Source organism: Lolium rigidum, chromosome 6 (genome assembly GCF_022539505.1).
Source record: "Lolium rigidum isolate FL_2022 chromosome 6, APGP_CSIRO_Lrig_0.1, whole genome shotgun sequence".
NCBI lineage: Eukaryota > Viridiplantae > Streptophyta > Magnoliopsida > Poales > Poaceae > Lolium > Lolium rigidum.
This window is the reverse complement of record NC_061513.1, coordinates 57,964,263-57,988,236: the sequence shown is the minus strand read 5'-3', so window position 1 is coordinate 57,988,236 and position 23,974 is coordinate 57,964,263. Positions and strand designations below refer to the sequence as shown.

Here is a 23,974-nt window from a genome sequence, read left to right as displayed (position 1 = left end):
GGCTCAAAAAAAAAAAAAAAAAACCAACGGTGGAAGACTTCTCAAAAAAAAAAAAAACAACGGTGGAAGACTTCTCAACAAAAAAAAAACAACGGTGGAAGCGTCGAGTACTCTCCACTGACTCCGAGGGCGTTCGTCATCATCAACCGCAAAGCATCCGAAACACAGGTCCGACGACGGCGATCCGGCCGGGCGCGAGAAGCCGACGGCGGCAGCGATGGACGGATCGGACGAGCTGCAGTGCGTGGGCCGGCTGGAGATCGCGGCTCCGCCGCCGGCGCGGTACCTCCGCGTGGGCTCCCTCCCGGTCCCCACCGACGACTCCGCCTGCCTCCCCGCCCTCCTCCCCTCCTCCGCTTCCCCGTAAGCTCCTCAGCTCCTCCCCGCGTCTCGGTCACCGCGCCCGCGCTTGCTCGATCGATGTGCCATGTGGCGAATTCTTCGTGCGATTCGGTGGTCCTGATGCTGATGCAGCTCTCGATCGGCTCCCTTGGATGTGGGGAGGTTGCGTGCTACGGATCACGGCAGGCTCAGTTGCTTAGGGTTCGAGCGTCTAGTTGTGCTGCTAGAATGTTGAGGGTCGTGGTGGGGAATCCGAGCTAGAATGGGAAAGGAGCGAGCACTCTCCGCTGTGGTTGACTTGGCTACGCACTTAAACTGTTTGTGGTTGCGATTCGTTAGGGAGGACCCAGGACCGGATGCAGAGTAGTGCCATGGGGTAATGTAGCAATCGCTTCTTAAGTGAGTTGATCGTTATGATACACAGATTGGTTGTGGTGAACCAGCATATCTGAATTTAGCGGTTATAGCATACTACAAGCAAACGTAATTTAGAAATTCGGTGTTGGAACCCAAAATGGTAGTGGACACCTCTTTTTTATTTATTCGTGCAGCATCAACTGTAGTCACAACCCACAATCATGTCTGGAAGTGTACAGTGGCAAGCAAACATTACGGAATGAAATTTCGTCCAGTCTACGGAAGCCTGAATAAGCTGAACGACTACTTGTAATTCTGTTCTTGTCATGAAAAATATTGCAGGACTGGGACTGGAGCTCCACGGTACCAAATGCTGCCACTGGAGACCGATCTCAACACACTCCCCGTGATTCCAAACCTCCCAGAGAAGGTTTTCCCGACGGATGCGAAGAGTACTGAAGGTGATCTTCTCCGAGCCTACATCATTATAGTTTTATCATTAAAATTATTCTTGCCAGCCTGTAGTAGAAGGCAGCATAGATGATGGTAAAACCTGCCTGTGCTACAGCGCTAGTAAATTTCTATCTGTTCAGCTTATGGTAAGCATATGTCTGCTCAAAACCATTACGGATAGGTTGCCTGTTATATCCATGTGATTTCTCTATATGTGTAAATGATTTCTGATGTTTAATGTTTGATGTACGCTGCCTGTGAAAACTCTGAATGACAAGACATGGTAGATTTATTTTAAAGCAAATTTGCTCACCAGTGAGCAAATATTTTTATTTCCCAGTACATTTATTACCAGTGGACAAACCTGTTTATCTTCTTTATGCGAGGATTAATCCTTGTATTTACATCTTGTTCGAAGTTAAAAAGATAGAATGATAGGGAGTCAACATACAAGCTGATTCCTCGCTACCTTATCCCAAAGGTGTTGCTGCAGTGGTCACACAGCAGCAAAACTATACAAATGCGTATTGGTATCAGTCTGCTGTAGTGTAAACACAGGAGAAGCGATAGTAGTCCATGGTGAACAGCAGGAGCAGTACATGATGCCCAAGGAATCGAGGAGAAGAAATAGGAACACTAGGAAAGAGCCCAGAAGCAGATTAGGCAAGGAGATATAATCATATAGTTATAGTTTCGTATTAGGAGTCGGTCTTGGTGATAACTGAAAATTTGTATAATGTTGGAAGTTCTTATTAGGGAGTTATTGTCTTCAGAGGCAAGTAAGAAGCAGATTTCCTCTCTTGCAATTGGTATCCACAAAATCTATCTTCCAGCCCACTAGGATTTCCTCTAATTGCCGGAAACGGCACTGGTCAGCAGGCTGCCAAAGATCTTACAATTTATGAAAGCAATCTGTTTATCCACTTCGTGGAAGATAAGAGTACAGTTGGTAGACAGAAAGGTACTGCCAACCGATTTGCCGGAGATTTGGCTGATTAGTTAGAACTATATGGAGAATTATGCGATTGCGTTATAAATGGATATATGGACAGCACATCACATCGCAGATCAACTACTGCAGACTGAGCCTTAGAGCGACCTCGTGGATGGCAGTGACATTGCAGATGGCAGCTGGCCACGATTTCTCTGTTTTGTACCAGCACATTCAATAAAAATCTTGTATTCTTTTTTATGCTTAAATGAATTTGTTTCCCAATTGAACAGAAATGATGATTTGTTGCATTATTTGGGCATTTAAACATCTGATGATGCTAATAAGATTCTGAGTTAGGCATTCGTGATGGTTTCTTCACCAAAGCCAAATACACGCCTGACTTATAAGCCATTTAGGCGCTGTTCTTATCACACAGCTGTCCACATGACACAGTAGTTTTAAATGATTGTATGTCAATACATTTCTGTTGATATATGCATGTTTGTTCTTATTCTTCAGGATTACGATTCGGAAGCGGACTATTCAACCAAAACTTATCAAGGAAGTGTGAAGCACTAGCTGTGTCAGGCCTATCCGAATATGGCGATGAAATAGATGTAATTGCTCCAACTGATATTCTGAAGCAGATCTTCAAAATACCTTACTCCAAGGCACAAGTATCTATCGCTGTTAGCCGTATTGGAGACACTCTCATTTTGAACACAGGGTAAGTGTCAGATAGCTTCAAAATAATCATTCTCTCAGTTTACAGTCTGTTAATGCAATGCTCTACATTGTACTGCAGGCCTGATGTTGATGAAGGTGAGAAGATATTTAGAAGACAGAATAACCAACCTAAAGGATCTGATCCTTCAATATTAAAGAATTTCGCGATGCACTCTGTGAGGGCAGAGGCTTGTGATTGCCCACCAAGTCACCAACCATCGCAAGACAACCAAACAGCATCGATGTTGCATGGACCATTCGGTCATGGGGAGGGTTCCATTGATTCGCCCTCCTCATCTAATCTTAGTACATCACAGTATTTGGATCAGAATATCAGTAAAAATAGAAAACCGTCACATGGTACCTGCGAAAGTCTGTACTTCGGTGCAAGGAAAAATAATCAAAAAGTTCCAGGATCTGATCCCATTCGGAAAACTACTCGTGTTGGTGAAAACCCCAGAAGTGATGTTCAAGAATCTGAGAAAAGTAGGAGAGTGGGGAATAATGGATTTCGGAAAGTTTGCTTTTGGCAGTTCCACAATTTCCATATTCTCTTGGGTAGCGACTTGCTTATATTCAGCAATGAGGAATATATGGCAGTGAGCTTGCATCTATGGGATGTTTCGAGACAGGTATGCTTTATTTTATTGAATGTGGCTTCATGCTTCCTTTTGTTACCTTCTCTCTTGACAAATTGCTTTGGACAGGTTACTCCATTGAACTGGCTAGAAGCTTGGCTTGATAATGTAATGGCAAGTGTGCCAGAGTTGGCCATATGTTATCATCAGAATGGTGTTGTCCAAGGCTATGAGCTTCTAAAAAATGATGATATATTTTTACTCAAGGGGGTGTCCGATGATGGTACACCTGCATTTCATCCACAGGTTGTCCAGCAAAATGGCCTGGCTGTTCTGAGGTTCCTTCAGAATAACTGTAAGCAAGACCCTGGTGCATATTGGGTATGTAATTTGAACTTATGCGTCATCAAATATTCATATTCAACCTTTCACCTCATACCTGCAGTACCTGAATATTCTTAAGTATAAGTGTATAACTTGGTTATGACTTTATTCTAGTAATAGACCAGTAACCACCATGCTAGTACTTGTGCACTTATACTGAAGGTTTGCTTTGTCAGCTCTACAAAGGTGCCGATGAAGATGTTGTGCAGTTATATGACCTTTCTATGTTACCGAAAAAACATACTGCTGGTGATCACAGATCAAGTCCCGTGTCCTCATTAATGAACAAGGGGAGAAGGGAGTCACTTTTCTCTCTGGGAACACTCCTCTACCGTGTTGCTCACAGGATGTCTTTATCCCAGGTACCAGAGAGTTATCACTCTTACTTTACTTAAGTACAGCTTTGTCGATTGTTAAAGACCAAAATATGCTTGCAGGTACCTAGTAATAGAGCAAAATGTGCGAAGTTCTTCAGAAAATGTTTAGACTTCCTCAGCAAGCAGGATCACCTGGTACATTTCTTTATTTATCATATCACTGTTCTACAAGTCTGTTGTTTTCTAGGTGATTTTTTTCTCAAAATTTATCTTTCATCTTTTAGGTTGTCCGGGCATATGCACATGAACAGTTTGCAAGGCTCATCCTTAAATGTTATGAGGAGTTGGAACTGACAACTGAGTCATTTCTGCTTGAATCGGAAGTTACTCTTACTGACTTAGATGATGAATCTCCAGAGTTGAGCCTTCCGAATTTACCATCAAAGCAAGATGGTGTACTGACAGAGACTAGGAAGGATGAGCCAGCGGCTGTAGATAGTATGTTGGAGTATTCGCATTCAGAATCCTCACCTCGTCATGTTGATATTGGTTCTGCGTATTCAACCGCAAAAGGAGATGTTTCCGAGGATAGCTTGCTGATGTGTCAGGCTGGAACCTCTGAGATGTCAAAAACCATTGCTGATGCAATCTCCTCTAAGTTAGCAGCCATACATCACGTAACACAAGCTATTAAATCCCTCAGATGGAACCGGCAGCTCCAGAACACTCAAGAAGATTGTGTTGACAGCGCAGACACCATTTGGGAGAGACCAGTTGATTTGTCTTTATGTAGATGTGGTGATGTTGATTGCATTGAAGTTTGTGACATTAGGGAGTGGCTACCAAAATTGAAAATGGACCATAAATTGTGGAAGCTTGCTCTTCTGCTTGGGGAATCTTATCTGGCACTTGGAGAAGCATACAAAAATGATGGGCAGCTTCATCGCACTCTGAAAGTTGTGGAATTAGCTTGTATGGTTTATGGATCTATGCCTAAACATCTCGATGGTGATGAATTCATCTCATCCATTTCCAATAGTTCACTGTGTCCTAAAGATGGTGATCTAAACCCGAGTCTTGCATTGGATGAGGCAGAATATTTTGAGACCGCAAAATGTGTCAATTATGAAATCTCTGCTCAGCAGTTGCCTCCTAATTATTTATTTTGGGCCAATACCTGGATGCTTGTAGGTGACGTCTATGCAGAATATCACCGATTGGGTAGCCATCAAGCACCGAAGTTGCGAGAACAGAAGCTCGATGGCGAAGTTAGAATGTCAAATGAAGTTGCGATGGAAGTCAAACGGCTTAAGAGAAAATTAGGAAAAGATAAGCAGAATTGTGGAACATGCTCGCTGATAAACTGTAGCTGCCAAAGTGATAGGGCAAATACTGGCAGTAGTGCAAGCAGTAGCAGTCCTGAGGCCTCTACATTATATGGAAGAAAGAAAAATAAAAAAGCATCTGGCAGGAACATTCGTTCACAGTTTAAAGAAACTAAAGAGAGCCCTAATACAGAGGAAGCTATTGAAAGTTCTGAAAAAATGCAGAACTGTGGGAATGATGCTTGTGTTGAGAAAAGCTCAGTAGCAAATGTTGAATTTGATCATGATCATGCTATGGAAAATCAGTCAAGCAATGCTGACAGTTCTCCTGATAAATCTAGCGAAGATATTCCCAGTGTGAGGGGTGGTGGTATTTTCAAGTACCTTGCAGGTCCTAAACCAGGAGATGCCGAATACAACTTGTCTTCTGCTATTCACTGCTATGGTGCAGCTAAGGGAGCCCTGTTTACATTTTCTGTCCGCTCAGCAGAATTTTCTACCATCCTTAAGAAAAGTGGTTGGGCATTCAATGAACTGGGCCGCATTAGACTTGAGAGTGGAAATTCGAGTGGTGCTGAGGTTGCTTTTGCTGATGCCATTAGAGCATTTCAAGATGTCTCTGATCACACAAATGTTATATTAATCAACTGTAACTTGGCTCATGGTAGAAGAGCTTTAGCAGAGAAATTGGCATCAAGGATAGAAGAATTTCAGATGTATGATCTTCCTGAAGGCTCATATATGCAATCTGTGAAGTCTGCCAAATCGGAATATTTTCAAGCAATAAACTACTACACAGCAGCTAAGAAGCAACTGAGGTATGCTATTGCTGAGAGTGAGGTTGATAAAGCACTCCACAACGAAGTTTACACCCAGTATGCCCACACCCACCTGAGGCTTGGAATGCTTTTGGCAAGGGAAAGCTTCTTAACTGGCAGCTATGAAGGTGGACTTGTTGATGAATCATCTAATAGAACAGTTCTCGAGATTTCAGCAAGTGATGCTTTTCGGGAGGCTTTGTCTACATATGAATCCCTTGGTGAACTTCGCAAACAGGAGGCTGCTTTTGGCCATTTTCAACTTGGTTGCTATCAAAGGGACCTGTGCTTGAAGTTCCTGGATTTGGTTGACAAGGAGGTCAAGCAGAAGAATGAGGATAAATATCGTCAGAAAGCTAAGTGGTATGGTTCACTGGCAGAGAAGAACTGGCAAAAGGCTTTAGAATTCTATGGTCCAAAGACACATCCTACCATGTTTCTTAACATCCTTATGGCGCAATCTTCCCTTGTTACTAACATCTCCAATTCGTTTCACTCTAGTGCGGTATGTTCTTTCTGTCTTGCAATCTCTTCCTATGCCAGCTGCTCAATCTGGTAGATTTTAGTTAACTCTTTCTGGCATTCCAGAAAGTTCATTACCTGTTATAATTGCTGTGCAGAATGGAGCAGTGCCATGTGGTCTGCTTACAATTTTTGAGCATGTTGTACTTTACATTTGGTAATACTATTATGGTTGTATGGGAAGAATTTTATTTTACTGAGTAATTGCTCTCTTTGGCGCCAAGCAGTAGTAGTTATATGCCTTATATAAAGAAGTAGCAGTGAACAAATCACAGTAGTTCGCTGCCCCCGTAGGTTGAGACTGGTTGATCATTAAGCTTGAGACTATGAGACTGCGTTCACTTATGTGTTACTCTTGCCATCCTGTGTATGTAGACCTAGAATCTATTAGCTGTGTATATGGAACATAAGTTGTTTTGGTATCAGAATTATTCTAATTTTGTATCTTCTTCACAGATGCTTGAAGCCGCGCTGATGCACTTGCTGGAAGGGCGCCATGTGGTCGAGGCGAACGAGGAATACTCAAACGATGTGAACCTGGACATAAAGCCTAAGTTTTGGATCCAGCTACAGAGCCTGCTGAAGAGCATGTTGGCAGCATCACTGCCCGGCATCAGCACAGGCAGGCCAGCAGCTTCTGCCGGTCAGGCCAACACCAGCAGCAGAGGAGACGCCGCAAAGCTGAAGGAGATGTATCGTCTGTCTCTAAAATCTACCTCTCTGGGACAGCTCCACGCGTTGCATGAGCTTTGGGTCGCCTAACACCTCCAGTGCACGGACTGTTGCTGTGCAAGTAGCCAAGTAGTATGCTGCTTACTCGGCATCTACTTTCTTATACGTAGTCAGCAATTCAGCATCTACTACTGTGGAGCCTCTGGTCATTGTCACGATTTTATTCTCTGGTGTGTTTTATACGGAGCCATGTTGTAAGGGTAATTATGTATTACTGGTATTGCTATTTGCTAGCAGGTGAATGATAGCTGTGTAAATGGAATATATATATAAAGCAAACAAGAACTTATATATACATATGGTTTTACACTAACTTTTAGAGAGGACACCTAGTTTTGGTCACAATCGGAAGTTTTGTTCGCCATCCCAGAACCATAACGAACGGGGGATCATGTTGCTGCAAGAGTAAGGCCTCTCGTATACTACATACTGAAGCTCGCCTTGCCGTGCGTCACTTTCGTCTCATCGCTGTAAAATGTACTCCCCCTGTTCCATTCCATACGTAAGATAGTTTGGTCTGGTGCATTGTTTACTTGAACTGTCTGTTTGCTCAGGTGGATCAAAGTTTGGTTCTAGTCATTTGGCAGTTATTTCTCCAGTTTCGTCTGAGGTGAAGCAAGACAGGCCAGGTACTCTCTTCATCAACGAAGGAGCTCGCATTTTCTCTCCAAAGAGCTCTGTTTCGTTGTCTACAGGCAAGTCTTACGATAACTGTCACACAGGAAGCGAAAACGTGTGGCTCAATGCTCCAAAGATACTGCCAAGGGAGAAAAAGCTTGGAACAGATTTCCTGGGTTAAAACTTGAACAGAGGCCTATCAATCTAGTACTAGTACATTTTACCCTGAACCACCACTGCCGCACTGCGTTGCACCGAACAAACTGAATCAGAAGAAAAGCCGTTTCACTGAATTTCCATTCCAGTCCATTTTTTTGCCTGTTTTCTCAAATGTTCTGTTGCATCCAGTTTTTGACAACTGTCAAGCATGAGTTGGACTTGAGAGTTGAGATATCGTTCTCTGTTCATAAAGGTAGGATGGTATGATGAAAACCTGATCATATTTAACATGTCATATATATCATACTGTATTAATATACACCCGAACGGTACAGCAGAATGAACAAGCAGGAGAGAAACCTTTAATCACGCAGGCAAAACAGAATGACCGTCAAGATGGAGCTGACAAATCGTGTTCTACTTCTGATGGACAGAGACACAATGGACTGTACAAATGCAACCTCAAAACATAAATTGACAAACACCCCGGAGCCAACAAGGGTTAACAAAATGTCACACTAGGAATAGTAACCCTTGTATGCTTGATATTCACATCAGACGACAGGAAAATCTACACCCTGATAAACTTCCTACAGCATCTTCGCTTGGATGCAAATGACCGGTCATGGTACACCATGATCTCTACAAAATTTTACACTTCCTTGGTCATTGGTATCAAGATGGTCTTGCGAGGGTTATATTGTGAACAACAGGCTTCATCTCCACATGAAGGTCTAGAGGGAATTATAGCATTGGCACATGAAGGTCTGGAGGGAATTAGCATTGGCACATGAAACACTATGCCGTCCTGGAAATTTTCTAGACAAAGTAGTCTTGTCGCACGACAGTGATAAAGTCGCGGGGAAGCAAGTCGTCCTCCTTTTGTTTCCCTACATCACCATTTCCTTGAATGTGCCAGTATATCTTTGGAGGGAGAGGTGTGTAAAGGTCTGCAGTGATATGGAGAGAGAAATGATCAGTGTGTTGGAATAAGATATATTTGTGCTGCAATTGTACCAAGCTTCACAAGCATGTACCTCCGGACATAGTCTGATCAGGTTCTCTTGTAGAATGTAGCACAACAATACCAGCAAGAACTGTAAGAAATCCACACGTCTCAGAGGCAATAACGCTTGCGCTCTGCCCAGACCAATCCTGGATATTCGAAAAAACAGAAAGAAACTAACCAATTAATACCGGGGCGAAGGACAACTGATGTCTTTGATTAGACGGGGTATAGTTAAAATCCTCACCTTGAACATTATGCCACTTGCTAAAATAGTGAGGGTTGTGAACATGGCATAATAGATGGGAGAAACAAGTGCTGTATTGAAAGTATCCAATGCCTGAAAGTTAACATAACACGTATGTTGTGGTCAGAATATTAGGATATGGTCGGCACAGCCCATGAAACATTATCTAACAGAGCTTCAAGCAAAATTCAGGTACAGTAAGCACCTTGTTCAGGTAAACTAACTGGATAATTAAGCATATAGCTGAAACCGTCACAAACAGCCACGTCTGGAAATACCCGGCCTGGTTTTCACCCTGAATGGTAAGTTTAACTGCAATGCCCACAGCCTTGATGCTCATTACCTAACACGACACAGCATCAAACATATGTTATTTTCTCATATATATAGCAACAAACCAATAAGAAACCAGAGGCGTATATGCAGAACATTTACCGTCAGGGATCCAACAACTGAGCAAATACCAACATACACCATAATGTTTGCCTGCCCATACCGTGGAGCACAATATAGCATAAGAAACAATGACATAGCCACTGCCAGAGCAGCATAGCAAAGGAAGGCTGCAACAACGTTACAGGAAAAATGTCAAGAGACAAGTTCATTATGAAGGCAAGTAGCCAGCCAAATGGAGGTAGCATGGAAACTTACTAGGTTGTGTTGCCAAGCCCCAAATCTGCTCCACCGAGCTCGGGGACCTCTCCTCGGGGGCATGGAGGATGATCACCGTCGACCCAACAATGCAGAGAATACAGCCCAGGACGCCCACCCGCTGCAACTTCTCATCCAGCATGAAATGGGCTAGAACAGCACTGATCATCACAGAAGCACGCATGTGCACATCTTAGAATGGTACCTGACAAAACGTTATACAAGGGAACTGAAACGTGGCCATTGTACCTGACAATAATGCTGAGTGCGCCCAGCGGCGCGACGAGGACGGCTGGCGCAAACATGTAGGCCACGAAATTGGCCGTCTCCCCAACAAGCACTGAAAAGTTGCAATTTTGCTGAAACATTTCAATCCAGTTCTCATATGATCATCAGGAACAAATGAAGGACATGAGGATCATGGAGGCTTACTGGTGACCATCCCGACCCACCAGAGCGGCTCCCAGAGGTACCCATACCCTCCGACACCTGCAATTTTCAGAGGACAGGGAAGGTCACATCATCCGATACACGGAATCGGCCGAACTGGGCACAAAGGATCCGCCTTTCTCACGAAGGGAACCAGAAAGACCCAGAGCTAGAGCGAGAGGAACGAAAAGGACAGCAGGGCATGTGGGGAGCGGACCTGCTCGGGCGCCGGCGGCGCCGGCGCGGCGGAGGCCCTTCTTCTTGACGATGAAGCTGACCCCGACGAAGGCGGAGGAGGCGACGGCGAGGAGCGCGCCCTTGAGGTTGGCGGCGAAGAGGTCGCCGCCGGCGTCCGTCACCGCGAGGCTCATCGTGCGGGGGCGGCGCGTGGCCGGCGCATTTGAGGCGAGTCCCAGCTGGGTTTTCTCTTTGTCTTGATTTGGATTTAGAAGGAGCTGCGTTGTCTTGACCTTGGATGCGCACGATGGCGTAGGGAATTGACGGAGGAGAGAGGCTGCGGTGAATGAAAGCAAGTGTGGGCGGAGAATTTCGAATTTATGTGCCCCCCGTTTCTATTTTCCACATACTAGGTTTTGTTTTGACATTGATTTTGGGTACATGGACCTTTCATGTTAAGTTTCGTGTTCGACTTGTATTTTTGGACTTGGCGTCGAAGGTAAAATCGCATGGGTTGACGAGTGTATTTTCCTGCAAATATACTATAAATGGTCTACTACAAAATTGCAAGGCACACAAATGATTGTTTTTCAACACCAAAATTGCCACCTAATGTGCTTATATAAATAAAGCACACAAATTATTGATCAACACTAAAATTGCCACCTAATGTGCACACATAAATATGACATTAAACAATATTTTGCCAGGTGTAACGACGTAGAAGGCTGCATACAGAGGTTGTTTCAACACAAGCGTGAGACATGCTCATAGAAGACGAGGTCAGACATGGAGTTTTTAACATTTTAAAATGGAAAATAGTAATCAGAAATTCTGAAAAAGTTGATCATTTTGTAAGTATACATGTAGTTGTGTAGTATGCATGTATATACTTCCTCAGTCCCAACTTAGTTGTCGCGGGTTTGGTCAAATTTGGTCTATATACGGATATATCTAGACACGATTCATTGCATAGGTTCCCTTATTTAAAAAAAAAGTTGTGATAACTAATTTAGGACGTGTTCTACAAAACAGACAAATATTTAGATCAAAAGTGATTTTTATTTATGTTCTAGTGACATATTTGTCTTTGTTGTGTAGCTTCTAAATCAATATATATCTAATAGAATTATACATCTATGTAGTGCCGTAATAAATATTATTTTCGCATTTTGAAAATAGAGATCTATATGAAAGCCATATTGACGAATACAAGTTTGGACGACGTTCGGGTTACCGTGAGCATATGCTCCTCATGTGCATAGTAAATGAAATAAAATATTTTAATAAATGTAAATAATCTAATTTTCTGCAACGTAAATGTTCAAGCCTTTTGCATGCTTACAAGATTTCACGAAGTTATTATGCTCTAAAAAAGATACGTGGAGAATCAAATTTTTGTTTACACATGCCACACACTATTTGTCTGTTTTTTTCATGAAATTTACATGTGCACATAAGACATGTACACATATTAAGATTTTCATTCATAATTCCGTACTCCATCGAAAACATCTGCTTTGTCAGACGAACAAATCTAATAGCGTAGAACTTAACTGAGCACAAACTTAATTGTAGCAAATCACTTAGAATTACCTTCACCGAAGCCTACTACTCATTCTATCCCGAAGGGAAACACGACAGCTAAAAGGAACATTTAACGGACTGGCTGCCGCCTCCTCCGATCGAATCGGAAGTTTGCACGAGACGAGACAAAGGTAACATGGCCCGGGTCAGCATCATCTTGCATTCCCAGGTGAGGAACAGCCAAGCCCACGATCCAGATCTCGCCTCGGACACTCGGATCCGTCTTCCTCGCTCTGCAGACTGCAACGGCCAATGAATGCATTGCCGCCGGAGAGGATGGTGCTCGCCTGAATCGGCCCCGCGCGTTCCGAGCAGACAAAAAAGGTTTGCCGGCTAGCTCGTTGCCCTCTTCCTGCCTCAGTCGTTGTGAGTGGGAGCCGTCGCCTCATTACCGGTGATCACGATACACAAGAGAAGACACGGGGTTAACGTAGTGGGTGGCCGACCCTGGGTGCCGTGACACTGCCTGCTGTCGCTGCAAGTGCCAATAGTCTATGAGGATTTCATCAGTCACCGTTGCGCAGGACACCGTGTCCAAGTTTGTTAGTAATTTTCATGCACTATGTCTATGAATCTGCAACGTGTGACACCTAAGTCGAACAGATGGGCATGTGTGGTTTATATGGGACAGGGAGTCATTTCTATTCTACTAGTAGAAATGCCCGTGCGTTGCCACGGGTATTCAAATTTCATTTTCAATGCACATATATAATTTGAACTCAGTATGAAAATTCAAATTCAAATCAAATCAAGAATATTATAATGTGCTATAGCATGATAATACGGAACACAATAACATGATATTATTGTCATAATACAACTACATTGCTTTGAATAACGTTATAATAATTGAAATTGTTTATAAAAATTAAATAAGCACTCGACTAACTGTTTATACATGGTATCTGAGCCTCAGGAAATACTTCACGCGCCCTGCACAACTGCTTTCTTCCATGGCGCCGGCGTTGTGCCACACGACCCCTGTCGCCGGCCAACTACACCACTCGCTACCCTCCCCTCCACTTCCCAGATCGTCCGCCTTCTCCCCCTCCTCCGACGCGGTCCCGCTCCACTCCGCCCACCATCCATGCCTTCCCGTCCCAAGCTCCTAAATCGAGCAGCGCCGCCCGCGTGGAACCGACGTTTCTTCCCCAAATGCCGTGCTGCTCGGCCCAGATCCTTTCCCCGCTCTCCTCCGGCCGTGACTCCCTACTCTCCTCCCGACCACCTTCCGTTCTATCGCGCGCGCACCGCGGACGAGCTCGCGAAGGTTGGGGAAGGCGGCGCCACGCGGGAGGGTGGCGGCGGCAGTGTGCTCTTCCTGCACAAGTGCTTTGTTACGGATGTGTTGTCGTGTCGCGTCGCGTGGAGGAGTTGCACCGCATGTCGTCGGCGTCGCCGAAGTGCGGCTCCACAATGGCCGGAGGGCCTGAGACAAGTTCTGACATTGGCGGCGCCGCCATGGCTTAGCAAAAGAGGACGAATTACAAGAACGTTTAGATCGGGGTATATTGGTCCAGGGTTCTTAGCCTGATGTTCAAATAAATAAAAAATCAGAAAAGGGCAAATTGTTAAAGCGCCCAAGTAAAGAGGGGCAAAAAATCTATTGCAAAGTAATTGAGGGCAAATCATAGAGGTACCAAGTAAAAAGGGGCAAAAAAATAAAATTCCCCTTCTTTCTCCCACCTCTCAACTTCCCGTCCATCCCCTTTTTTCTTCACCTGCCGACAACCAGAGGAGAGATGTCATGCCCTAGCGTCAGCCGCCGCCACATCTCCAGCCCTGCTCGCCGGCAGCGCACACCGCCTGGCCATCAGTGTTTACCCCGCCGCGACGCCACCTGGTTGCCATCCCCGCGCTCAAGGTCGACCCCGCAGTCCTCGCTGCATCTCCTACCTCGGGCGCCGGCAGCCCCACAAGGCCACAAGACACAGCGCCGCCGCTGCACCACCACGTCGCCAGACGCTAGTCGCCCCGCGTGTTTCCCCATACAAATACAAGTTGCCCTTTGATTTGGCTGATGGATCGAATAAGGTTGAGCTGCTGCTATACTCGATTTATTTATCTCCTGCGTGACTCAATCGATTTTATCTACCATGTACCGTAAGTATTAGGCATGTATACGAATTGTAGATCTTCATATTGAGATATTCATTGTCATCTAATAGTGAGCAGATTGCTGAAACGAATGTCCCGTGTTGACAAGGAGTATTATTTCAGTTTAATTTTGCTGGTCACTTTGTATTCCAGGGATGTGTATTTCCTATTGAGATTAAGCCTGTCCGCACAGATAAATGGAGAGTGAATTAAATGTTTCTTTGCTGCTTCTTTTTAGATGACAAGAATCCGAAGATGACCTGAACCAATATGTACATGAGGATGAACTGAACCAATTTTTTATATACTTCTGCTGTTATTTTTGTGGTGCAAACGCCTGAAATGATCATTGCGTTGTGCTGCCATTTTCTCTTTTTGGTCTATATGGTCATGACCGAAGACCGAACCGAAAAGACCGAAGACCGAATACAAAAAGACCGGAAAGACCGAAGGTAATACAGGTAGCATTTTTGGATGACCGAAATTCTAGAAGACCTAAAAGACCGGACCGAGCAAACCGAACAGACCGAACGCCCGGGCAGACTCAAGCTCATCTCGTTTGCTCTACCTGCAAAAGGCTGAGCCGTTTGACCTCCTTGTGGTTGACGAGGCAGTGCAGCTAAAGGAGTGTGAATCGCTGATACCTCTGCAGATTCCTGGGATCTGTCTTGCTGTTCTCATTGGAGATGAATGTCAGCTACCAGCACTTGTCAAAAGCAAGGTGATCTTATGTTCTTAAGAGCTATAAGTTGAACTTGAATCTTGTTGCCTCTTTTGCCTGCTGATCCCTAGCTGCAACAATTTTACTCTTGCAGGTATGTGAGGAAGCCGACTTTGGAAGGAGCCTGTTTGAGAGGCTGAGTTCTCTGGGCCATCATAAGCACCTTCTTGATGTGCAGTACAGTACAGGATGCATCCTGGGATAAGCAAGTTCCCTGTGTCAAGCTTTTACGGTGACCAGATCGCTGATGGTGAGAACGTCCTGCACAGAAACTATGAGAGGAGGCATCTGACTGGCCCAATGTATGGTTCATACTCGTTCATCAACATTGAGGGCGGGAAGGAAAGCTCGGGCAAGCACGACAAGAGCCTAATCAACACCATTGAGGTTGCTGCGGTGATCCGGATTGTGCAAAAGCTGTTCAAAGGTACGGCCTCTAGCTTCATTGTTCATTAGTAGCACACGAGGGATGATCCCTTTTGCTTTCACTCATCACTGATCTCTGCTTTAGAGTGTGTTGACACACGGAGCAAGCTCGGCGTGGGCGTTGTGTCACCTTACAAGGGCCAGGTTCGTGCCATCCAGGAGAAGCTCGGGAAGACATACGAGATGCACATCAGTTTCACCGTGAAGGTCCGGTCCGTGGATGGATTCCAGGGCGCCGAGGAGGACATCATCATCTTCTCCACTGTGCGGAGCAACAGCGCTGGAAAAGTTGGCTTCCTTAACAACTTGAACCGTACTAACGTGGCGCTGACACGGGCCAAGTGAGTTGAGCTTCCTAGTGTGATTTTGTGTTCAGTTTCTTGAGTCACCTGAAACCCTGTATGTGATTTTGTGTTCTGTTTTCTTTCACAGGCACTCTCTCTGTCTCTGGATAGTAGGGAACGCAACCACATTGGTGAGCAGCAAGACGGTGTGGCGGAAGATAGTGGCAGATGCCAAGGAGAGGGGCTGCTTCTTTAGCGCAAACGACGACCAGGACCTCTCAGGCGCAATCATCAAAGCCATCATCGAGCTGGACGAGGTGGAGAGTTTGCTCAACATGGACAACCTCCGTATTGGCGGGTCTCACCCTGGGGTAAGAAACAACCTGCCACGCATGCTTCTAAATTTGAGACCCTAACATAGCTCAATATGAGCTTAATCCTACCAATTAGCTTATGGTTTTCGAAGTAGGTGCCTTAAACTTACAGACATTACTGTTTCTTACTTGCAGAAACACAAGAACAAGTAAATAGGAAATTCTGAATGGAGTTAGGGATGTATGGTTGCGGATCACTCTTATCATCGCAGGCGAGATGAAGGAATCAAAGGTGATAGTTGTCTTTTGCCTATTTGCGCAGCTGTATAATTGAAACCTGTCCAATTATATAAGACATTTTGTTGAAATATCTCATCATTTTGTGAATTCCACACCTATGGACGCTTAGTCTTTCGTTAATACCTAAGGAAAATATTTCAGAGATTTTCTACGAAAAAATTTCAGGGTATTGGCTATTACGGAAGGAGTATTCCATAGAGAAAATTCATCCAGAGAGCACATAACTTGGCAAAATGGGATTCTGGACCAGCATCACATGAAATTGTGAAGGCATTACTGGACACACAATCTAGAGTAACTCAAGTGAGCAACAAAGCTGGCAGGTACACCCTTTGTCCCTCTCGTGTAATTCAAGATGTGCATGCACACTTCTTTCTGCATTGTAAGAATGCATTGTTACTGATATCTGAGAGTGGATATCAATAATATTTTTTTAACCTGTCCAAAGGCAATAAATACTTGATGCGCCATCAACTTATATAAAATCTGCTCATAGCATTATCCAGCATTCAAACGAAAACCGCTAAGGTCTTTTACGGGAGTAGACTATAAATCCACAAACTGGGAGTGTTCAAAATACCGAAACAACAACTTTTCAAAGAAGTAAAGCTCCAGGTGACTGCCTTGCAGACCATCTATTCTGCCAAATGACCTTATGTTGTGGTACATTTGGCCATGAGCACGAAAAGTGTAGATAGGATGCTTTGATGTGTTAGTGGTATCACCATCAAGGTTGCAGTATAGTGAGGTGAACGAGAAATGTCCATTGAAAAACCGTATGTTATCACGAAAATGCCTAGCATCAGGGTCTTCACTCGTCCAAAGCCTCATGAGCTCGGGTGGTGTATCCGTGTTGGCTAGCTTAATCTGCCCATTACGACAGCAAAACCCTGGTGGCTCATGCTCGAACCTCTTTGCACCACAATGTTTATGTTTGCAGTCGTCAACAGGCTTGAGCATGTGCGTTTCAGTTGGTATTTTGCTGTATACCATGTCATATGGATCTGGCACGTTTGGAACCGAAGCAGAGTCATCATTGACATCATCTGTTTCCACATCCTCATCAGCATCATCTTCTGAAATGGTGGATATAGAAAAGTATTAGTCCTAATAGTGTGTGCAATATGTGCACTATATGGCTTGGAACATGATCAAATTACCTTGTCCGGCAAACATGTAACCTTCCTCATCTTCGGAGTCTTCTTCCAATATGACACCCTCGTCCTCGCCTGAAGAATAATTATCTATTTATGAGAACATGTTTCAAACAGGCATTGAATGAAAATGGGGAAATTAATTACCCTCATCATTGCCTGGTGACTGTGTTTGGAGCTGTTGAACAATATCAGGCGTTGGAAGTGTACTTTCTGCATACACAACATGAAAATATATGTGTCAGGCACAACAGTTGTTAAGAAAACAGCTTGTAGAACTAAATTATAAATTGAAAACACAATGTCCAACCTTACGGATCTAGAAACCACCCCTATTGTGCCAATTTACTTGTTGATTTGAGGGATCCTCAACGCCCAATATACAAGGTAAGAAGCACATTGCTAGACTATTGCTTCTTCTCTTCTGTGTTCTATATATTATTAGTGTTTGGGAATCCATCCTATATAGACTTCCCAAATTGGGGTAATTATAACTGAACTTAAGGCACTTTTTGTTAACAGTAGAAGGGACATATTTATATTAGAATGATATGAAAAGTCAATGTGATAGCATATCTGTAGTGAAATCATGAACCGTTAGTGTAGAAGTGCAAATGTAATCAGGCACATTGAATTTCAGGCCATTCTATATCTGCATTTGACCTGTTCTACTACTTGATCCTTAGTTAAATATAATAGGCAGTATAGATTCATGGGTCTTTAGTACCAGCGAGATGGCACGAAAAGAAAAATTGCTAATGCTATACATCTCTTCCAGGACAGTTATTTGTAGAGTATCATATGTACATATTTGAAAATGCATAAATAACAATGAAAGTTCAGGAAAAGAGAGAAATAGAAGTTGTCCATTAGTGAACATTACCATTGTTGTGAACGGTTGATTGTGTTGGTGTCTCGAAACCATTGACGCCTTCCATGCTCATCGATGGATTTTCATCTGCCGATGAGACCGCATGCTTCTTACTATTTTCATAGAATGCTTCATTTCGAAGACCTAGCAAGGCATGCCTTTCTCCAGGTGTTACATGTTTTCTCTGTGACTTGTTACTAATAACCACATTAGGCGTCACCTCCCCTGACATCTGCTCCGAAGTTGGCTGAATATATATGGGGGTTCCATCGAAATCAGGGATATGCCAATCACATGTGGGTATGGAGACTTGAGGCTCAGGGGCATGAACAGGCTCAGGGGTCCAACATGGGTTCTCCATGGCTATGGATTCTTTATTCAGACTGCTGCGTTTTAAATCTTTGAGAGCTTGCTTAGAACGCTTTTTCTTAGGAGACATATCGGCATAACGGACCCTATCCCTTGCACGTTTTTTTTCAACCTGATCTGATAACATGTAAGATAAAATGCTTATATAAGTAAGAGTGCATGTAAATATGAAGACATCAACAAAATTAAATCACTTACCTGCTAATAATTTCTTTTGTTGATAAGCTACATGTCGGCGTGCTAATAGTTCACTTTTACTATTGGTATCCATTTCTGCATATCGTTTCCTTTCCCGCTCCCTCTTCTTCTCTGTGCTATCTATTACGGGTTGTGGCTGAATGCGGGATGATGTGGGTTCATTGCTAGTGCAGTTCTCCATGTCTACTATATGTACATATTATAAGAGAACAACATTAATAATAAGAAATATTAACAAATTTTGCATCATTCTATATGGCCCTGCAACTTCACGCAATAATAATTAGAATAAGTTGCAATCATACCAGTAGAGATGATTTCTTGCCCTTGAAATGCCATAGGAATTGATTGCCTCTGATAGCTGTCATTCCTTCTTAGCCATTCATCATCTTCAGAAGGAACTTCATTTTCCTTGTTCACTGAAGGAACCTCATTTTCATTGTTGAATGTTGTAGCTAAATTACATACAAATTATTAGATAGCTGAACCAAATTTTTATAGAGATTTTAGGAATCGTCATACCAGTGATGAGACTTCCTTGCCCTTGAGATGACATATGAGGTGTTTGCATTTGGTATGCGTCTTTTTCAACAGGGACAACATTTTCCTTGTTCCAATAAGTGTCTCCTGGTTAAAACCCAAGGAGAATGTTGTTTAGTGGCATTATACACATGAATTGAACATACTGGCTAAAAATTGCACCTTTAAGAGCAGGTGTGTTTTGTAGTTGAGAAAGTGCAGATGGATATCCATGTGACTCTTGCGTGGCTGTAACAGATGGTGTGATTTGTAGTTTAGCTTTCTTCTGCTGATAGGATTCACGACGCTTCTTAAGTAGCTCCTCTTTTTTGTGTTTATCCATTTCTGCATATCTCTGTCTACGCTGTTGTTTGATTCGTTCTTTCGCATCAGTAGGCTCCCCTCCATTACTTGTGGAGATGGTGTTGGACAAGTCTTTGAAAGGAGTTCGTTCAGTCGATTGTTTCGACGGCTCCATCTGCAAGGTAACAGCATACTTATTCTCTGTCATGAAACATTTACTGTTCAGAACCTCCTAATGGTTTTACTACTAAGGTGAAAGTGCAAAAAGGCATGAAGCAAGTGCACATAAGTGTACCTTTCACTATCCAATTCAGAATCAACACCTTCGATGGCTCATACAAAATGTCAGGAGTGTTGGCCTATTGTGACTTTTGGTTCTGTTGTCGCCAATTGAATGTGGAGCAACCTGTTCATCAAGGATTTGTTGTACAACTCAGACTTTTTGCTAATCCTAAAGATAATATACTCAATTTTTGTAGTACAACTTAGAATTTTGCATCTAGCTTATCAGATATAAAACTACCAAATCTGAATGCAGTTGTGAATACGAAATTAGTTCATATTTGGAGTCCTGCTCATGAAATCGAGTAGAGTTACACCAGTACACCACACAGCCTACCAGTGCACTTGTTGATGAACTTGAGTCCTAATTATTATTTTTCGTGGGTCTACTGAAGTTTAATAACTTTTGACTTCTATATGTAGTAAAGTTAATGCAACACCAATACCTTATTGATATACATGTGCACGTGCCCTGAGGAAATAGTAAAGTTTAATGCAACACCACTAACTTATTGATCTACATGTGCAGGTGTCCTGATAAAAAAGCACGGAAGTACTGGCGTTTGACCTTTATGAGTTCGATAGGATCTGGAATGACATGAGGACATATCAGGATATAGACTATGTCATGTCCAAAGCCAAGGTTTGTGTCAGTACACCACCCCAAGGCACAATTCAGTTTATGTATGCTTGCAGCCTATCCATAAACTGGTAGAATACATCAAGTATCGAGAGGCTTGCATCTTCTAAACTTATTGATGTCTGCTGATCGTCATGCAATCAGGCCTCAGGCATTTTCGTGCATATATCAATGGCAACATGTTAGCCTGTTAGGTCCTATTCTGATGATGTGAATGTGGATTTTGAGGTCACCTTGAGTGAGGAAAACATGAATATTGCTAAGCAAGAAGGCCTTGTGAAGAAATTCAAGCTGACATCCACACTGGCAATAACAAACATGCACTTGTTTGGTCCGGATGGCAAAATTAGAAAGTACGAGACCCCAGAGGAAAGTAAGTATCCTGTATGCAACAGTTTTCTTTTGACAAACTTTTTCTGTCTTCCATGCTGTCACTGAAAATATGTTTGTTTTCAGTACTTGAAGAGTTCTTCACACTGAGACTTGAATATTATGTTAAAAGAAAGGTACATGTGTTGACATTTTCCTGTATGTTGTTATAGTATTTGAGAATATCCATTAACTCTTTATTGCTATGCAGGATGCTTTGTTCAAAAATATTACACTGGAAATGAGGAAGCTTGATGAAAAAGTACGGTTTATTCTTGCTGTTGTTGAGGGTGAGATTAAAGTCAATAACAGGAAGAGGGCCGAGCTATTTGAGGAGCTGAAGCAGAAGGGTTATGAAAGTTTCCCAAAGAACAAGAAGAAGAATGAGCCAGTTGCTGCAGGAGCTACAGATGACGATGATGGAAATGAAGAGAGCCCTGCTGATGGTGCAGATGCTGAAGATGCTAGTGGTTATGATTACCTCCTCTCAATGTCATTGGTACCTTGACTCGTGAGAAGGTACAACAGCTCATTGCTCAGCAGGAGAATTTAAGTCTTGAAGTTGAGAGACTAAGGCTAACAGAACCAAAATCACTTTGGTTTAAAGACCTTGACGCTCTTGAGAAGGAACTGGATGTAAGCATTCTGGTTGCTAATGTTTTGCTTGAAGTTTTGTGTTTCAGTTATAACTCAATGTTGATACAGAAACTCGACGCAATCTATCAAAAGGCCCAGGAGAAAAGAAGAGCTGCACGGGAAAAGAACAGGAAGAATAAGGAAGCGGGAACTAAAGCAGCACCCAAGAGACAGCCTAAGAAGACTTATGTCAAGTCTGAGAAGGTAGAACAATTGATGCATTTCTTAAGGTAAAGTGTCTTAAGCATTATCGTATCCTGTTTACTGATAAAATAATTTAACTTTTCAAGGCTGGGAGTGATGATGAGGATTACGGAGCACCAATGCCGAAAGCAGCAGCACAAAAGAAGAAACCAGCCAAGAAGGTGGGTCCCTTTAGCAAGCCTGTTCTCTCTCTCTCTCTCTCTCTCTCTCTCTAGTTTGTTTGCTGTGTTTATAAGTCAATTCAACTATTTCGTAGGCAATTGCACCAGTGAAAGAAGAAGAGGAGGAAATGCTCGAACTGAAAGACCGTCTGGCGGCTTTATAGTTAGCCTATCCAGAAAGCTCAATTCTAGAAATGACTCATCTCCAGAACATGTTAGCCTATCCATAAAGCTCAATTCTAGAATTGTAGATAAACTGAGTGACCTCTATGACATTTGTGCATTCATTGCCCCAACGTGAGTGATCTAATGATCTTTGTAAATTGTATGCCAGAAGAAGTAAGAAACTGATGCGATGTCTGAGCGTCAAAGAAGAGGCGGCAGACCAATGAGGCAGACCACGGGGCGTCGGCGAGGCGGCAGACCAATGAGGCAGACCACGGGGCGTCGGCGAGGCGGTAGACCAATGAGGCAGACCACGGGGCGTCGGCGTTGGCAACCAGCAAGGTCGATGGAGAGATTGCAGTCGTCGGCGAAGATACGGCAGACCACGGGGCGGCGAGCTGGTTGCCAGAAGGCAGGCGTCAAAGAAGAGATGTCAGACCACGAGGCATCGAGGTGGTTGCCGGACAGCAGGTGAGAAGAGACGGCAGCGTGAGGGGGAGGTGATTTCGTTGGTCTGATTGATTTCCATATACGTTTTGGCTGATTTTTTCCTTGTACGTGAGGGGGAGATGATTTCGTTGTCCATTTCACTGATTGATATTTCCTTGTACGTGACGGGGGAGATGATTTGGTTGGTCTGATTGGTTTCCGTGATTGATATTTCCTTGCATGGAATGTGAGACTAATTGACTTTCCCTGTTTTGGTTTTCCTTGCATGGAACGTGAGACTAATTGACTTTCCCTGTTTTGGTTTTCCTTGCATGGAACGTGAGACTAATTGACTTTCCCTGTTTTGGTTGGGTGGACGGACGACCAAAGTGACGACCAAAATGGCAGAAAACGGAGGAAGTTCCTCCTTTTTATATAGTAGAGATAGTACACATTGTTTATTTTAGTTAAACCGTGTAAACTTTGACTAAGCTTACAGAAAAATATTAGCTTCAAGAATACCAAATTAATTCCATTAGATTTACCGCAAAGAATATTTAATATGGTATAGAATTAGTATATAGACCGAGATAATGTAAACACAATTTAAGAAAATTTTCTTTAAAAAGTAGATTTGTAGAACTTGATTCGAAGAGAAATATTGTAATTTTTGAAAAGAACCCTTCCTTTCACCACCACCTCTCAAACATTCTTCGCTTCCTACTGAAAGAGCATTTCCCACCCTAAATGAGTTTTGGGTGTTTGGTGTCAACACAAGATCGGTTTTATGTGTGTTGATGTACACATGTCATTAAAGTTTATCACACATATCGATGTTGGATATCTCAAACAAGAAATAGTGGTGATTCAGTTTTGCTCCAGGTGGGCGGAATTTCCGGCCGAGGCGGCTGGTATTAGCGTCGAAATTCTCTGTTGAACCAGTCAAACATGTGGCCAGACCTGCGAAGTCCGGAAGTTGGCCGGTAGTACAGCCAGCCGGTACTACCACCCTACTTCCGGTTGTTTTCCTGAAACTCAGATTTGCTCCCAGTAACACTCCAGAGGCCCTTTGGGGCGTTTCCGGAAGTAGGGTCGGTAGTTGGCCGGTACTACCGCCCAGCGGTAGTACCTCCCTACTACCGTCCATATCTCAAGTCTGGTTGCGTCTAC

At 43.4% G+C, this 23,974-nt stretch overlaps 2 protein-coding genes and 1 pseudogene across 2 annotated transcripts; 2 read left to right on the top strand and 1 right to left on the bottom strand.

The window, feature by feature from the left end:
• The first annotated feature begins 202 nt into the window (after positions 1-202).
• On the top strand, positions 203-7,748 carry LOC124659051. Its single transcript, XM_047197011.1, has 9 exons — positions 203-363; positions 1,042-1,160; positions 2,606-2,813; positions 2,892-3,444; positions 3,520-3,771; positions 3,951-4,136; positions 4,212-4,286; positions 4,376-6,739; positions 7,213-7,748. The coding sequence occupies exons 1-9, from the start codon at positions 218-220 to the stop codon at positions 7,516-7,518; spliced, it is 4,209 nt and encodes a 1,402-aa protein (XP_047052967.1). The 5' UTR covers positions 203-217; the 3' UTR covers positions 7,519-7,748.
• A 920-nt stretch (positions 7,749-8,668) lies between these two features.
• Positions 8,669-11,126, bottom strand: LOC124661640 (probable magnesium transporter NIPA6). Its single transcript, XM_047199512.1, has 9 exons — positions 10,816-11,126; positions 10,602-10,658; positions 10,419-10,509; positions 10,170-10,330; positions 9,954-10,081; positions 9,724-9,861; positions 9,519-9,611; positions 9,303-9,420; positions 8,669-9,215 (listed from the first exon to the last, which is right to left on the bottom strand). The coding sequence occupies exons 1-9, from the start codon at positions 10,967-10,969 to the stop codon at positions 9,085-9,087; spliced, it is 1,071 nt and encodes a 356-aa protein (XP_047055468.1). The 5' UTR covers positions 10,970-11,126; the 3' UTR covers positions 8,669-9,084.
• A 1,372-nt stretch (positions 11,127-12,498) lies between these two features.
• On the top strand, positions 12,499-23,020 carry LOC124662649 (annotated as a pseudogene).
• Positions 23,021-23,974: the final 954 nt, after the last annotated feature.

Bases quoted from the DNA above. Each gene is read 5' to 3' on its own strand.
- LOC124659051 (XM_047197011.1), top strand. From the start codon at position 218: ATGGACGGATCGGACGAGCTGCAGTGCGTGGGCCGGCTGGAGATCGCG. The intron at 364-1,041 runs GTAAGCTCCTCA...AAAATATTGCAG, and splicing joins CTCCCCTCCTCCGCTTCCCC to GACTGGGACTGGAGCTCCAC. The intron at 4,287-4,375 runs GTACATTTCTTT...TTCATCTTTTAG, and splicing joins TCAGCAAGCAGGATCACCTG to GTTGTCCGGGCATATGCACA.
- LOC124661640 (XM_047199512.1), bottom strand. From the start codon at position 10,969: ATGAGCCTCGCGGTGACGGACGCCGGCGGCGACCTCTTCGCCGCCAAC. The intron at 10,331-10,418 runs GTACAATGGCCA...TGTGATGATCAG, and splicing joins GCACTCAGCATTATTGTCAG to TGCTGTTCTAGCCCATTTCA. The intron at 9,216-9,302 runs GTACATGCTTGT...ATATCACTGCAG, and splicing joins TGATCAGACTATGTCCGGAG to ACCTTTACACACCTCTCCCT.